This window comes from Lithobates pipiens, unplaced genomic scaffold (assembly GCF_037356315.1).
Source record: "Lithobates pipiens isolate NorthernLeopardFrog02 unplaced genomic scaffold, aLitPip1_a1.2 Scaffold_28, whole genome shotgun sequence".
NCBI lineage: Eukaryota > Metazoa > Chordata > Amphibia > Anura > Ranidae > Lithobates > Lithobates pipiens.
Window position 1 is genome coordinate 43446743 of NW_027507789.1, and position 17778 is coordinate 43464520.

The 17778-nt window shown below is 41.2% G+C and overlaps 1 protein-coding gene across 3 annotated transcripts in view; it reads right to left on the bottom strand.

Moving 5' to 3' along the window:
* Nucleotides 1–4811: 4811 nt before the first annotated feature.
* The window catches only part of LOC143935351 (agouti-signaling protein-like), a 205136-nt gene continuing 192169 nt past the window's right edge, over nt 4812–17778 (bottom strand). For all 3 annotated transcript variants that reach the window (XM_077459158.1, XM_077459155.1, XM_077459156.1), the window contains exon 4: nt 4812–8441. In XM_077459158.1, coding sequence (XP_077315284.1) covers nt 8271–8441 — 171 coding nt within the window. In that variant the 3' untranslated portion in view covers nt 4812–8270. The remainder of the gene's footprint in view (nt 8442–17778) is intronic.

The window sequence follows — 17778 nt, forward strand, 5'->3', positions numbered from 1 at the left end:
GCAGTCTTGTCCATGCTAACTTTTGGTCATCGTTGGTAAAAGAAAAGCAAGCAATCTGGGTGCAGGGGCACTGAAAATAAAGCATTTACAAGATCAATCACTGTAAAGCAGGTGCTGGAGGCAGGTATTTCACTTAATAAAGTGTGGGGATTGGGCACAATCAGGGTATCTGCTTCAATTATATTGTTAATGGCTCTCAAATCATGCACCATGCGGTATGTCGCCTGCCCACCCTTCTTGTCTGGCTTCTTTGCAATTGGGAATGGGGTGTATTTACTTGGGACTTAATTGGTACAACAACCCTTGCTGCTTTCAGTTGAGTGATTTGATCCTTTATCCCCTCAGTCTGAGCAATACTCAGTGGGTGCTGTTTAATCTGTGGGAGATGGGCTCCTGGTTTAATTTTTATCATGACTGGGGTGCAATCCAGCAGACCTACATCATATTTGCTGGTGGGCCATAATTTAGCAGGAATCACTTTAAATTCTGGCGGAAATGGCGGAGTGGAGTATTTAAAACTTCTCCTGTCGGACTACTGACCACTTGGACTCCTGTAGAAGTGTAGTCTATGTTTGCTAAAATTTGGTTCAAAATGTCAACTCCCAAAAGCTTGGTAGGAACTGTGTCTGAAACGAACACTTTAGTGACAATTTCTGTTTGCTGTCCTAGCCTGAGTTTAAGTGGCTTGGACTCAACCAAATCAGTAGAGGTCCCGGTTAGGCCAACACCAGAGATAACATTTGTAGATAATAATCCTGGAGGTAAGTCCTCTATATTAAAAACACTTCGGCTTGCACCAGTATCTATTAAACAGGTTAATTCTTTTTCTCTTCCAGGATAGGGGAGTTCTTGTAAAAATACTTTTACTCTGGCCTTGGGACCATTGTCTCCCCTATTTAACATGATTGTTACTGGCATGCCATTTTCCTATGCCTGATCCATTGCTTTTAGCAGAGAACTGGGATCAGCCTCTAAGCTCTTTTCCAGTCTACGGTCAGGAAGATGGCAGAATTTTGCTATGTGTCCTTCCCCATTACAATTGTAGCATGTAATTGGTCCCCGATTGCCATGATTTCTGAAATTCCCTTTGCCTCTTCCTCTTCCTCTCTGCTTCCCCATGTACATAACCTTGGGTTTGCTGTCTTTTTGGTTAATCCTGTTTTCTATGGATCACAGGATAGGCAGGACGTCTCGAATAGACACAATCCCTGCCTCAGGCCTTGCTGTGAACAACTTTTCTTTCAACTGGGGTATTAAACCATCAAGAAACCTTTGTTTCACCAGTTGTGTAAATGGACTTGCAGTTTCTCCTGCATTCTCTACCTCTATTTTTAATGCCTACTTCCTCAGCCATATCACTTAACCTCCAATAAGCCCCGATGCCTCCTCTTTCCCTTGCTTAGCATTCACAAATTCAGCATGTCTGGTTTGTCCATATATTTGGGGCAATTTTTCCTTCAATTTCTCACAAACCTCCCATCCACTAACCATCTTACCTAGATTTTTGACATCTATACTGCATTCTCTATATAGCCAGACATGCTGCTTCCCACTGCTTTAATAAGAAGCTGATGAGTGTCAGTAGCAGAAGCCTCACATGCTTCCTGTGCAGCGCTATGTTTGTTTGCAAACCCAATTGGATTCTTTCTAGGATCTCCCAATCCTTCTAATATGGCTCTCATATCTTGGGGACTAAAAGGTACATGCCATTTAACTTGAGACTTATTGTCAACAGCATTACCTTCAAAAATTAATTGGGTTCGGACAGGATAAACTGCAACAGATTGCGCTGTGACCGGGGCAGAAGGGGCGGCATCTCCCTTCTTTCTCTCTTCATCTTGCTGTGACAATTTTGAAATCATGGTTTGCTCTGGAAGTTCAGACTCTATCTCTCTTTCTCTGGCCAAAACCTTAAGTCCATAGAGATCTAGTTTTGCAAACGTAGTAAATTTGGGCAGTACTTTGATTAAACATCTCCATCAAGCCAGTTTGATTTGATACTTTAGCTTCTGTCTCCCATGTGCAAGCTATTCTCCACGTTCCTTCACTGCACAGTAGTGGGCCATAATCATGCATAAAAGTTTGCCATACTTGTAAATCAAAAGTCCCTTCAGATTTTAAAGGTTTAGCTGTTCCCTTTGTCCATTCTAGCCATTTATCTAGGGGCTCAGTATAGGCGGAACAGTACCTTTGATTCATATATTCTCTAGTGCTCATCTTGGGCATTTTCTGAAGGCCTCTCTCCCTTCATTCTCTTCATTAATTTAATGCCCATAATGACTGGCCAGTCTTCTCTACTTGTGCCTATACCCTCTTGCCTCTAAAATAAATAGTACAGCAAATCTACAGATTTACAAGAATAGTCTCCACTTATCTACGTGGATAGAAAGGGTTTATGACAATAGACAAAACACTCATTAAGAGACCCTCCTCATCTCTTCTCTTCTCTGTGAGTTTTATCTGACCCTACCATGCGCCTCTGACCCAGGTCGCCCACAAGGAGTCAACGCGGGGAACTGCAGAGGATTCATCCTATCCACACACAGTCCAACCCATGAAGGGGGACACAAACACATTCCCACACACACGGTACCCAACCAGAAAGGTCCGAGAGTGGTCTGCTTTCCTTGAGAACCGACAGATAGGATACATAGGAAAGGCAGAAATATAGCAAGCTTAAGGACAGCTTACCTATCCGGCATTTAGATGTCTGCATTCCCGATGATCCCAATCAAAGGCGGTTCCTTCTGGAAATTCTGCCAACTTCCTGATATCTGACTCGCCAAATTGTTATGACTAATTTCTGATTGGGACTCTAAAGCAAAGTTAAATACTGCAGATGCAGGAACAGGTTCACAGGACTCAATCACTGTGTTTAAAATGTCCTTTCAGTGTCAAAATTTATTATTACATGTTATTTTATACATAGATAAGAAAGGGGTGGTGTGAGATGTTGTTAAAAACTAATAAATAGAAATATGTTATTAAAAGCTAACAAATAGAAATATATTATTAAAAGCTAGTGAATAGAACAATTGCAAAAGTAAAACATTGAGAAGGGAGGGGGGAGTAGAGAGCGTTTTGTAGGAGATGTGTCTGTGTGTTAGGTGAAGGTTACAGAACACATTTCAACAGTGAGAACAAAATGGAGTCTCCTGTGCTTAAATGAACAGTACGGTGAATGTCCATGTCAGACTGCGATATTGCGGTGGACAAATCAGGAAACTAACTGACACTTTTGACACTTTTTGGGGACCAATGACACTAATAGAATGAGCATTGCTAAAAAATATTCACTGTCACTGTACTAATGACACTGGCTGGGAAGATGTTAACATCAAGGGCGATCAAAGGGTTAAATGTGTTCCTAACATGTGCTTTGTCACTGCATATGTCTGCTGCTTTTACTATGCAGCCACTCGTCAGGAGGGAGGGGCCAGGAGAGCCAAAGAGGGACCCGAGAAGAGGAGGATCCGGGCTGCCCTGTGCAAATCCACTGCACAGTGCAGGTAAGTATAACATAAAAAAAAGAGACTTTACAATCACTTTAACTTATATGCTCTGTTGAATCATATATAAGTGACATCCGGGGTATATTTAAAGTCTCAAAGCCTTCCTTACCTTCATTTTTCAAGACAAATCCATGTCCAATTAGCCATGTAGAGTATTTAGAACATTCTTGTTTCTTTGTTCCAAATAGGCCTTGTAAAGGAAATCACTTCCCAGAATATTTGAGAACAAATAAACTGACAAAATGACTACACAGTAAGCTCTATATAGAGCTACAATAATGTGTGTCTTTTATATCTGCCTAGAGCTCAGCTTTCTTCCTTTTGTGGGTTTCATATTTAGATATTGACAGCAAGGACGTGCGGTGAGGTCAGTGGCTGGTGAGGCACTGACTAGTATTAGTGCCAGATACACACAGGTTACATACATCACGAACGTTAGGGAGAGAGCAAAAAATTCTAGCAACAGACCTCCTCTGTAACTCTATACATGTAATCTGTAAAATAATGTAAGGCATCGCCTATGGAGAATATTAAGTACTGAAGTTTGGCGCCATTCCACGAGTGTGCACAATTTTAAAGCGTGACATGTTAGGCATCTTGTTACTTGGTGTTACGTCATCTTTCACATTATACAAAAAAATCGGGTTCTCTTTGAAAGGAATTATACACCTTGACGACCACCGTGGTTTATGCAGGCAGACCACCGGGACCCTCGGATCTGTGAGAGACCAAATGAGACACGGGAAACAGGCTTGAGTATGTGTTCGTAAGATCTTTATTGAATACAACAGTAGTATATATACCGATAAAAATACATGTCTAAGGGTTATTCAAACTTTACACTCATTACTTTCTTTTTAATGCCCCGTACACACGAGCGGACTTTTCGACATCCAAACTCCGACGGACTGAGTCCGGCGGACTATCCGATCGTGTGTGGGCTGCAACGGACTTTAGCGAAGCTAAAGTCTGACGGACTTTAGAAATGAAGCATGCTTTAAATTTTCCCGACGGAACTCCGCCGGACCCGGTCCCCTTTGAAAAATCCGCTCGTGTGTGTGCTACTCCGACGGACTAAAACCGACGCTAGGGCAGCTATTGGCTACTGTCTAGGAACTTCCTACGTCGAATCCAGTCGTACGTCATCACGTTCGACTCCGTCGGAGTTTGGTGTGATGGTGTGTGGTCAAGTCCGTTCGGTCGAAAAGTCCGCCAGAACTCCGTCGGAACTCCGGCGGAACTCCGGCGGAACTCCTTTGGAGGTCTGTCAGACTTAATCCCTCTCGTGTGTACGGGGCATAAGAGTTAGGCTGCTTGACTAGATAACAAGAAATAGCTGATGACTTGCTGACACAGATTCGGCTTAACCACAATATCTCATAGGGTGTGAGTCTATGAAAACTGCTAGTCAAACTGACCATGGCAAAACTTACACACACAAAAGGTTAATTTATACTTTATGTAAAATGGAGGGGAATCTAACATGGAGTCAGATGTTTATAGATTCTATTACAATCTTTAGTGCTTTTTTTTTTTCCAAAGAAAACAAGTTTGAAAAATTGCTGCGCAAATACTGTGTAACATAAAAAGTTGCAACAACCACCATTTTATTTGTTAGTGTGTCTGCTAAAACAATATGTATAATGTTTGGAGGTTCTGAATAATTTTCTAGCAAAAACATTATGATTATTACATGTAGGAGAGAAGTGTCAGAATTGGCCTGGGTGGCAAGGGGTTAATTACCATAAGTAATATACAAATAATTATTATATATTGTTTTTAACGTAATTTACTATATTTTCAAAAACTGTACTCAAGCAGGTGGCTTAACGAACATATTACTGAAGTTTGAAGTTATAATTTCAAACCAGTAATTTCACAGTAAATAGATAAATAATACATTATTATCTTATAACATATAGCATAATAGTGCCTTTTCAACAGCAGCAGATTCTCATTCTCCCTCTTAGCTGTGTGAGAAAAACATGGAATTGTGGGTAAATCTTATACACATAAACCCATGTTATTTCCTTCTAGTTAAGAGGGCTGGGCTAGAAGGGAGCATTTGTCTTTAATGCCACATACACACGACCGGACTTTTCGGCGGACTAGGTCCGTTGGAATCTGGAATCAATCTGTCAGATATTACGATCATGTATGGACTCCAGCGGACTTTTTTCCCCCAAAAGTCAGACAGACCTAGGAATAAAACATGTTTCAAATCTTTCCGACAGACTCGAGTCCGGTCAAAAAATCAGTTTGTCTGTATGCTAGTCTGACGGACGAAAACCGAAGCCAGGGCAGCTATTGGCTACTGGCTATGAACTTCCTTATTCTAGTCAAGTCATACATCATCACGTTCGAATCCGTCGGACTTTGGTGTGCTTATGTGTGGCCCAGTCCATTCATTCGGAAAGTCAGTCGGAACTCCGTCGAAAGTTCGTCAGGGAAGACCGTTGGACCTAGTCCGTCGAAAAGGCCGGTCGTGTGTACGCGGAATTAGACACATGCCCCTTTTATGACACTGCAGTGAGAGGCGTGCCTCTACTGCAGCATATTTATTGGACAGCTGGGGCTAATGGTACTTTACCATTGGTCCAAGACTCCAAGCTGTCCATTGAGCTCAGTGCCTTTGATAAGAAGTGAAGAGAGGCACCATGAGCTCAACCTCTCAGTCTGCTGCAAACAGAGTGTGCAAGCTTGTATTTAAACTGGCCGCTCTGTATGTAGCTTCTGACAGGCTGCGCAAGAAGCCCCGTATCACCGGAACCATAGGTCGTAGGAGTCCTAAAGTTTTTATCAGTGGTGGGGAAGGACTTAGGCTAATTTTCGGTCTCTGCCTCACCTACCTCCCCTGATTGCACGTCCCTGATTGACAGCCATTGCTGTACACATACAGCAGGTGCCCCAATAAATGCAAAAATGGGTACTGGGATTTTGATTGTCGCTGCAATACTTGCAAAGTGTAGCTTATAGATGAATAATGAGAGAAATGTTACCATTGCTGACCTCCTTCTGACAACTCTATAACTTGGCTGCCACTCTGAGCAATGCACAATGATTATATTAATCCATTACTGACCTCTCTCATGCTACTTGGCAACTGGTGGTAAAAGTAAGTGTATATTGCTGACATTAGATACTTCAAAAAATAATATTCCTGCATTGAATCTCAGGGAATATTTCTATCCATGTCTAGTGTATTTAAGAATATAATGTAGACCTGCTGGTGATAATAATTGCCTATGTTATCAATATATGTTAGCCGCACACAAGTGGCAATAAAAGTCATAATACTAACCTCGGGGTGTGCAACCCAACATTGCCCACTGCTAATACATCCCAACACTGCCTGGTACTATTGCTTTCCCAACATTCTCTTCTGCCACTTTTAGGCCCCTAGCCTATATGCCAGTGGTTACCAAACAGTGTCTCTTTGATTGCCTTTCTCCCACTGATACAAGACACTATTCTCCCAACTGACACTATATCTCCCACTACAATGGGGCAGTATTCCTCCCAATGATACCAACGATGGGGCACTATTCCTCCCAATGATACCAACGATTGGGCACTATTCCTCTCCCTAATACCAAATGTGATGATGTTTACTCCTACTGAATACAATTTTCTCTGCTGGTGGCCACAGTTTGCCTCCCTAAAAGAATGACTGGCCCTTTGTTTAGAAAGTTTGGAGACCCTTGCTATGTTTGGAGACCCTTGGAGACCCTTGCAGTGAATCACCAAATATGTGCCTTTAAGGATTTTGAAGCCTGGTATGACCTCCGTAGTTGATTCTTTACTAGGATCAAATATGGGCAAGACCCAATTCAATTTTATATCCTACCTCTCTAGGGTCTAATAAATCAAACAGTTTATTTTTACTTGATACCCTTTACTATGGAACACGTGTCATAAAAAATCCTATGGGGTGTGGAGAACTACTGTTCCTAATATATATTTGCATCACTGTGGAAAATTTTTAAAATGTTCAACTTTTCGTGTGACTTTGGGATAAAAGGATTATCAGAAACAGCTGGCCCATACAAATGGATCTGAATAATTTTATAGTCAGGTCAGTATGCATTTTTATTGCTGAATATTTGAAAATGTAATATTCTGTTTAAGGTTATTTTATAACACAAGTGAACATTATCAAATGATCTAGCAGGTAATGGGTACAGTGTTCTCAGAGTGTGCTTGTTAACCTGCTTCATGCCTGTTCTTGTATGATGTTAATGTTCATTTATTCAACTGATTTGTAAAACAGCTATACAGTATATGTATACAGTATTTAAATTGATAAAAGAAAAGGTGATAGAACGCGTAAGAAAACCTGATGTCTGTCAACAGCTTTGGAGCGTCAATAGTGTCAAGCAGTTCCTTAGCTCGGCTTTGACCCCTATTACCTCACTTCTGTAAGCTACACTATTAAGTAATGCTAAGAATGCTGGAAGTTATAGCTAATTTATTATGCGCTCCATGTTCTATAAAGAAGTCGACTGCAGCAATATGTGACAGAGGAAGGTCTTATGATGCAATGAGATATTAAGCCTTAATGGAAAAAGGCATGTGTTGTGTTATAAAAGAGAACTAAAGCATAAACGACACCAGTATTGTAGATTTTAGACTGTTGAAAGTTGTATAACAACATAGACTGCAGAAAATATTGCATAAACCACAACTGCTTTATCTGTTTGCACCCACTAGGTGCCCTTCTGTAGTTTATCCATGCCCACTTGGCTATAAGGCTCTGTTTCAGCAATTTGGGTTGCCCATCCTATATATGCAGACAGTCTGGAAGATATGACAGTAGCAAAATGCACATGGCTCACAGCACGGAGGAGCAGGAGGTTTACAGCTGGACTTAAGAGGTACACAATTTGGAGGCGGCAGTCTTTGGGGCTTCTTCTTTGGGATTTCTTTTTTCTGTAAGACACATGAAAATTATTTGTTTATATCAAAAGATACATTTTGAGAGTCTAACTGTCTTTCATCAATATGTTCTTTATTGTTGAGAAACAAAGTTCTTCAGTGTTCAGAATTTCATCCAAACAACAGAACAAGTACAGAACAATACAGTGTCATCTAAAGAAATGCTGGTATGTTAATTGGCTTCTGTCCAAAATTGGCCCTAGTATATGAATGTGAGTTGGGGACCTTGGATTGTGGGCTCCTTGAGGGTAGGGACAGATGTGATTGTGCAATGTATGTGTGGAGCGCTGAGTAAATTAACAGTGCTCTATGGGTACCTTAAATAAATAGGGATAATTGTGGACACGCACCCACACTCACTCAGGTTGAACTGGATGGACTGATGTCTTTATTCAACCTTACTAACTATGTAACTATGTATCAACAGTATAGGAAGTAATAGAGAAAGTTTGTATAAACTTCCAGCATGACCTTGAAGTACAACAATGTAATATATGCTGTAATTACATGTTAAAAACATTTATTTTTTGAATAGTCAGTATACCTAATAAAGAACACATGCAATAAAATTGGATGCGTTATTATAAAATAACTGTGGCCAATGTGGTCTTTATTGTACCCAACATGCAAAGCAAGTAGAGAATATCATATGTATGGGGAGGAGCAGCAACCCCAAGAGAACTGGAACCCTCCTTTGAGGCAAAAGACCACACTGTTCAGGCCTCCTGCACATTTATCACCTCCCCAGCAACATCCATAGGTTTACAAAATAGGACATTAATTTCATAGAACCATGTTCTGCTATCTGAATAGGTGTTGCAAATTGTGTATAAAAGTTTCTCTCTTCATACTATAGTTAGAAGTAGTCAAATCCAACTTCTAGATATTTCTTTAAACCTGAAGAGCAAAGGAAAATTCACTTTTTTAACTTTTATATTTCCATGGATCTGCCAAAATGATCACATTCAATTATTGGAAGGAGTCTAAGATTCTTTAGACCACTTTTAGGCAATGCCATGCTTACCCCAAACACAGGTGGCCAGACACTAACTATAGCTAGCTTTTGTGTTCTGCACCTATAGCAGCTCCCTTTACCATAAGGCAAGAAGGCCTAGTGGCAGGGGCGGGCTGAGCCGGGGGGGGGGGGGGGGGGGCAGAGTGGCAGTTTACACTGACATTGGGAATTTAATCAGCTGAACTATTGAACGATTGATATGCTAAGTCAGTGGCAAATACCGGCGATGGCACCATCCGAATCGGTGCAACGCCACATCGATTCCACTTGCAGTGTCAAACCAATTCCCAAAAATAGCTTCTGTACTACTTTTGGCAACTTCGGAGTGCAATTTCAATAGATATTTGTACAGGAGCCTGCACAGATGTCTTTGAAATCACACCCCAAAGTCAGGACTGACATGCGAGTATGAAATCGTTCAATAGTTCAGCTGATTTCATTCCCGATGTCAGTGTGAACCTAGGCTCTGAATGACAATTGCGCAGTCAAGCAACACTGTACCCATATTACATTGTTGTCCTTTTTGTCACGCATATGGAGTTTTCGTTTTGGTGGTATTTAATCACAACTGGGGGGGGGTTATTTTTTGCTAAAATCTGAAAAAAAAAAAAACGAATTTAAAAATATATATATATTTTTTTGTAAATACAGTGTTTTGAAAAAGTATTCACACCCCTTGAAATTTTCCACATTCTGTCATGTTACAACTAAAAGCGTAATTGTATTTTATTGGGAATTTATGTGATAGACCAACACAAAGTGGCACATAATTGTGAAGTGGAAGGAAAATTATAAATTGTTTTCAATTTTTTTTACAAATATGTGAAAAATGTGGGGGGCCTCACATCTAGAGAGGGACATTTTTGCCCATTCTTCTTTGCAAAACATCTCAAGCTCTGTCAGATTGGATGGAGAACATCTGTGAACAGCAAAAATAACAAATTATTTTCAACATTTTTTTTTTCAAATAAACATATGAAAAGTGTGGCGTTCATTTGTAATTGGCCCCCTTTACTCTAAAACCCCTAACTAAAATCTAGTGGAACCAATTACTTTCAGAAGTCACCTAATTAGTAAATAGAGTCCACCTGTGTGTAATGTAATGTCAGTATAAATACAACTGTTGGAGAACCTTAGTGAACAAACAGCATCATGAAGGCCAAGGAACACACCAGACAGGTCAGGGATAAAGTTGTGGAGAAGTATAAAGCAGGGTTAGGTTATAAAAAAATATCCCAAGCTTTGAACATCTCATTGAGCACTGTTCAATCCATCATCGGAAAATGGAAAGAGTATGGCACAACTGAAAACCTACCAAGACATGGCCGTCCACCTAAACTGACTGGCCGGGCAAGGAGAGCATTCATCAGAGAAGAGCCAATCGGTCCATGGTAACTGTGGAGGAGCTGCAGAGATCCACAGCTCAGGTGGTAGAATCTGTCCACAGGACAACTATTAGTCATGCTCTCCACAAATGTGACCTTTATGGAAGAGTGACAAGAAGAAAGTCATAAGAATTCCGGTTTGCAGTTTGCGAGAAGCCATGTTGGGGACACAGCAAACATGTGGAAGAAGGTGATCTGGTCAGATGAGACCAAAATTGAAGTTTGGCCTAAAAAGAAAAATGCTATGCGTGGTGGAAAACTAACATGGATGGATGGAGTCAAATACAGGACAATCTTAGAAGGAAACCTGTTATGCCGCATACACACGACCGTTTTTTCCACCAGAATAAACTCTGACGTTTTTTCTGATGGAGTTCTGCTGAAACGGACTTGCGTACACACGATTACACCAAAGTCTGATTGTTTAGAATGTGGTGACATACAACACGTACGACTGGACTAGAAAAAGTTAAATAGCCAGTAGCCAATAGCTGCCCTGTGTTGTTTTTGGTCCGTCAGAATAGCATACAGACGAACAGTTTTCCCAATAGGAATCGATTCCGCCGGAAAGATTTGAAACATGTTCTATTTCTAGGTCCGTCAGAATTTTCGAAAGAAGAAAGTCAGATGAAGCCCACACACGATTGGAATATCCAATGAAATGATTCTATCATACCTTTTCTGCCGGAAAGTCCTATCATGTGTACAGGGCATTAGAGTCTGCAAAAGACTTGACACTGGGGCGGAGGTTCAACTTCCAGCAGGGCAATGACCCTAAACCAACAACCAGAGCTACAATGGAATGGTTCAGATCAAAGCATATTCATGTGTTAGAATGGCCCAGTCAAAGTCCAGACCTAAATCCAATTGAGAATCTGTGGCAAGACTTGAAAATTGCTGTTCACAGATGCTCTCCATCCAATCTGACAGAGCTTGAGATGTTTTGCAAAGAAGAATGGGCAAAAATGTCCCTCTCTAGATGTGCAAAGCTTGTAGAGACATCCCCAAAAAGACTTGTAGAGAAAGGGGGTTCTGCAAAGTATTGACTCAGGGGGGCACCATACAAATGCCCCCCCACATTTTTCACATATTTGTAAAAAAAAATGAAAACCATTTATCATTTTCCTTCCACTTCACAATTATGTGCCACTTTGTGTTGGTCTATCACATAAATCCCAATAAAATACATTTACATTTTTGGTTGTAACATGACAAAATGTGGAAAATTTCAAGGGGTATGAATACTTTTTCAAGGCACTGTAAATAATTTTTCTCCTCCACTGAAGTTCACTGATAGGTGGCAGCACAGATGGGCGGCACTGATAGGTGGAACTTATGGGCAGTATAGTTGGGCACTGATAGGCATTAATGGGTGGCACTGGGCACTGAAAGGCAGCACTGATTGGTGTCACTGATGGTCACAGACTGGCGTCACTTGCTGGGCAATGCTAGGGCTGCACTGCAATCAGTGGCCTAATTGTCTGTACAGTCTTCCCTGCGAGGAGCTGCTGCTAATCGGCTCTCCTTTCTTCCTGTCATTTACATGTGATTGGCTATTATTGGACGCAGCCAATCACATGGGTAAAGAGCCACGTCATCGGCTCTTTACCAAGACCGGGGGCATGCTGTCATTGCTGTGTCATATTTGTCTTGCTTCATACATGTTATAAAACCCAGTGGGCATGGATGGTGAGCTGATTTGGTGGTACAATGGGCCACTCGACTGGACTTGCCCCACAGGCTTAAGGCTGCCAGCCCTCCCCTGCCTAGTGGTACTCAGTTGCCCCCAGGACTTATACACAAAACTATAGTGGCTGGCTACCATGCCAGGGCATACGCAAACTGAGCAAAGCAAACAGGTACTTGCGGTTGGCAGACAAGCAAGGTTCTGAATATTTAGGATCAAAATCCAAAGGCAGGCAGAGTAGTTCAGAGAATAGTCGATCTCCGATCCGGGGTCGTTAACGAGGTAATCCAATCTAGCAGAGCAGGGCAGACAAACAGGCATCTTGATCAGGTATTACACAAACTATCACAAGCATGAGACTGCATGCTTGGCTTGCTTAAATCAGGCTTGGTCTCCACCCAGACTGGCCACATTAATAACCTTGCAGGTGACAGACAGATAAGGAGGATGCCACAGTCAAACCCAGGATGATGGAATGAGGAGAAGGAGCTCTAGATGGTCCTGACACAAGATCCCCAGATAAACTTTGTGAAAAGTTGTTATTTTCTATGGAATATCAAAGAGAGCTATGAGCATAGATGAGAATAAATAAAAAAGCAACAAGGAGAATGTTTTACAATCATATTTTTTTTTAAGATCTAGTAAAGTTTTTTGTAGTAAAGACTGATAACAATTGGGTATTAAAATAGAAATATTTCACCTATCACAACACCTTTAATAAGGTAGCATGCAAAACGCATGAACCAATAGCCAGAATTCACCTCCTACCCATTTTACTACAGCAGAAAGTATGCATTTTAGAGATGCTTGTTGTTTTTTTTTTATTTTTTTTTTATTACAAATGCTTTTATTAGTAGATTTAAGGAATACAAACAAGTCTCACAGCATTGAGGCCATCAAAACAGTGATAAGTACAAACATATTCATTTAAAGTTTTTCTCAAGCAATAATTGTCTCACAACGTGCAAATTAGTAACTAAGAATCTAAAACGGACTCAAAGTAAAAAATCTAGGGTTAAAGAAAGAAGAACACACAAAGAGAGAACAAGAGAAAGAGAGAAAAAAAAGAAAAACAATCGCCCTCTGTTTAAAATAAATCAGGAGCTGTCAGAGATTTAATTGCAGAGTCATCAATCTGTATAGACAAGAATATTCCTGCCTCTGTAATGCACCAAGGTAATAATGTGTGAGGGACTAATAATAGGCAGACCAAGCTGACCATTCGCAGTGGAATATGTGTATGGTATCCATAACTGTATGGTGGATCTTTTCCATCATTTTGACCAATTCCATGCATTGCATGACTTGAGACCAGGGAACTGAAGGGGATCTCCGGTTTAGTGCTATTGCCCAGTGGATAGCGCTAAATAATGTGTGACCTAATCTCTGTTCAGGAGGTGGGACCTCAGATAGATCAGCAAATAACAAGCATATGAGAAAAGTGAGAGTGATAATTGACCCTGTAATCTGGGCTACAGCTGAGGAGGCTTGCTGGCCTTGGGGTTTAATGGCCTTAGGGCTCCAAAAAAATGTTGGGATGTGTACCTCTGTCTGAGCATCCCCTAAAACAGTGTCTGGTACCGATGGGTACATCATGTGGAGCCTAACAGGGGTATAATGTAGACATGTATGTTGTTTGACAACTGCTTCTTTAACCGCAATAGATTTAGTACCTTTGTGCATGTTGGATACCATATCCTGCCAATCCTGCGCAGAGTACTCTTGGCCCATTTCATCCTCCCACTGCATCATGGCTGATGATTTGGAGAGAAGGCTCCACTCATTAATATGTTTATATACCAATGAAATGGTAGCCTCATTGCACATCCGCTCAAACACAGTGGCAGAATTCCTAGCATCCAGCAAGTAGTTCTCTGAATAATAGTGTCTAATTTGGCGATACTTATAGGAATTCTGCATGGGGAAGGTCATACTGTTGTTGTAGGCTGGAGAAAGATTTAAAAGAGGAATCATGCAATAGGGATTCCAATGTCACTAGGCCCTTTTCTATCCATCTGGAGAAATTGCCAGAGGAGTTGAAAGCTGGTGAAAAGTTTGGATCTCCCAGATAAGTGGCCAACAGATGATATAAGGCCCAGTTTGTCTTTATACAGGGACCAAAGATGGTATGATTGACTGACTATCTCATTCTGGGTAGGTACGTCTCTCAAACGGAATGACCCCTGCCAAAGGAGACCAGGAAGGTGATAGGGCTCAAAAGATATCCTCTCAAATTTGAGCCACGGTATCTGAGCAGGAGAAGCATGCCACTGAGCCAGCTGCACCATTCTAGAAGCTATATAATATTTTCACAAGTGGGGTACCCCTAAGCCCCCAAGTGATTGAGGTCTACAGTATCTCACAAAAGTGAATATACCCCTCACATTTTTGTAAAAATTTTATTATATCTTTTCATGTGACAACACTGAAGAAATTATACTTTGCTATAATGTAAATTAGTGAGTGTACAGCTTGTATAACAGTCTGAATTTGCTGTCTCTCAAAATAACTCAACACACACTCATTAATGTCTAAACTGCTGGCAACAAAAGTGAGTACACCCTTAAGTGAAAATGTCCAAATTTGCCCCAAAGTGTCAATATTTTGTGTGGCCACCATTATTTTCCAGCACTGCCTTAACCCTCTTGGGCATGGAGTTCACCAAAGCTTCATAAGTTGCCACTGGAGTCCTCCTCCATGACGATATCACGGAGCTGGTTGATGTTAGAGACCTTGCACTCCTCCACCATTAATTTGAGGATGCCCCACAGATGCTCAATAGGGTTTAGGTCTGGAGATATTCTTGGCCAGTCCATCACCTTTACCCTCAGCTTCTTTAGCAAGGCAGTGATCATCTTGGAGCTATGTTTGACTGCTTGACTGTAGGCAAGACATTTGTCTTTGTACTCCTCACCTGGTTTCTGCCACACACTCTTGACACCATCTGAACCAAATACGTTTACCTTGGTCTCATCAGACCACAGGGCATGGTTCCAGTAATCCATGTCCTTAGTCTGCTTGTCTTCAGCAAACAGTTTTCTGTCTTTCTTGTGTATTATCTTTAGAAGAGGCTCTGGAACAACAGCCATGCAGATGAATTTGATGCAGTGTGTGGCGTATGGTCTGAGCACTGACAGGCTGACCCCCCACCACTTCAACCTCTGCAGCAATCCTGGCAGCGCTCATACGTCTATTTCCCAAGGACAATCTCTGCATATGACGCTGAGCACATGCACTCAACTTCTTTGGTCGACCATGGCGAGGCCTGTTCTGAGGGGAACCTGTCCTGTTAAACTGCTGTATGGTCTTGGCCACTGTGCTGCAGCCCAGTTTCAGGGTCTTTGCAATCTTCTTATAACCTAGTCCATCTTTATGTAGAGAAACAATTCTTTTTTTCAGATCCTCAGAGAGTTCTTTGCCATGAGGTGCCATGAGGTGCCATGTTGAACTTCCAGTGACCAGTATGAGAGAGTGAGAGCGATAACACCAAATGTAACATACCTGCTCCCCATTCATACCTGAGACCTTGTAACACTAACGAATTACATGAAAGGAAAAAGGCTAATTTGGCCCAATTTGGAAATTCTCACTTAGGGGTGTACTCACTTTTGTTGTCAGCAGTTTAAACATTAATGGCTGTGTGTTGAGTTATTTTGAGGGGACAGCAAATGTACATGGTTATACAAGCTGTACACTCACTACTTTACATTGTAGCAAAGTGTAATTTCTTCAGTGTTGTCACATGAAAAGATATAATAAAATATTTACAAAAATGTGAGGGGTGTACTCACTTTTGTGAGATACTGTATATAGAATCCCGTTACCTAAACAAGATTTTTTTATCTGACCATATAAACCTATTAACCTCAGATTTAATAGTATCTGTCGTGGACAGGGAGACATAGAGAGGGATGGCGTGTGGAAGTAAAACAATAATTTGAGAAGGATTGACATCTTCACTGCTTGGATCCTGGCAAGCAAACGCCGGAGGGTAATTTATCTGGTTCATATGTTGCAGCAAAGGGGCTAAATGGATTCCCAAATATGACACCTAACCCTCAGACCATGCAGATTGAAAGTTATCTCTCAGTCTCGCAGAAAACGAGGAAGGCAGGTTAATACGCATAGCTATACATTTGGAGAAATTTACTCCTAACTCTGAAAGATCATAAAAGGTTTTTAAAGTAGCCACCAAGTTAGGCAGGGAAATCATGGGATTAGTCAAAAATAATTAAAACGTCATCTATATATATAATTTTAATTTAACTTGTTGGTCCCCTTTAGTGTAGCCCCAAAAATCCGTATTCAATATTATGGAATAAGCAAATGGCTCAATAGTCAGGGCAAAGCGGTGGGGAGAATGGACAGCCCTGCCTTTTTCCCCGTCCCAGAGCAAAGTATTCCAAATAGTAGCCTGTTAGCCTTATTTTAGTGCATGAATGAGTGTATAAGGCCCGAATACTGTGCACAAATTATCCCCCAAAGCCGAACCTGGCTAAGACGAGTTCCATGTAAGGCCATATTACACTATCAAAAGTGTATGTCCAGGCTCAGCATCATAACCGGACGGGAATAAAGGTTTGCATCTTGTATAATGTTACAGGCAAGACGAATGTTATCTGTTATTTGCCTGATAGGAATGAAGCCCGTTTGATCTGGGGAAATCAAGGAGGTGACAAGGTGGTCAGCTACTAAGCGGCCAAATAGTTTCAAGTTGTTAATTATGATCAAAATGGGACAATAATTTTGAGAGAGGGTAGGTCTTTGTTCGGTTTGGGCAGGAGGGACATGTTACCCAATAGCATATTGTCTGGCAACTGGTGGCCTTTCAGTATATACGAGAACGTTTTTGAAAGTTTGGGGGCAAGTTGACCTACACATTTCTTATAGTATAGGGTGGAATATCCATCTGGGCCTGGGGCTTTAGATGTTTTCAATGATGCTATAATAGCAGAATAGCAGATAATAGCAGAGGAGCATGGGGCGTTTAGAGAACCAAACTGTGCATCAGACAATCGAGGAAAGGAAAGATTCCGGCAGGCTAGAGAGGCAGGACAAGGCTGGCCTGATAGTGGTGAGAGTAACCTTTTATAAAAATCAGTAAAAATTTGGACCTGCTTTGTTTCTTAACTTATATACATGAGGTGGCTGGAGGCAATGGTGTAATTTTTTTGTGAACATGGGGAGGCCGAATTGCTATATAAAAGAAAACGGGCTTTCAAAAATCGAATGGACTTTTCTGTG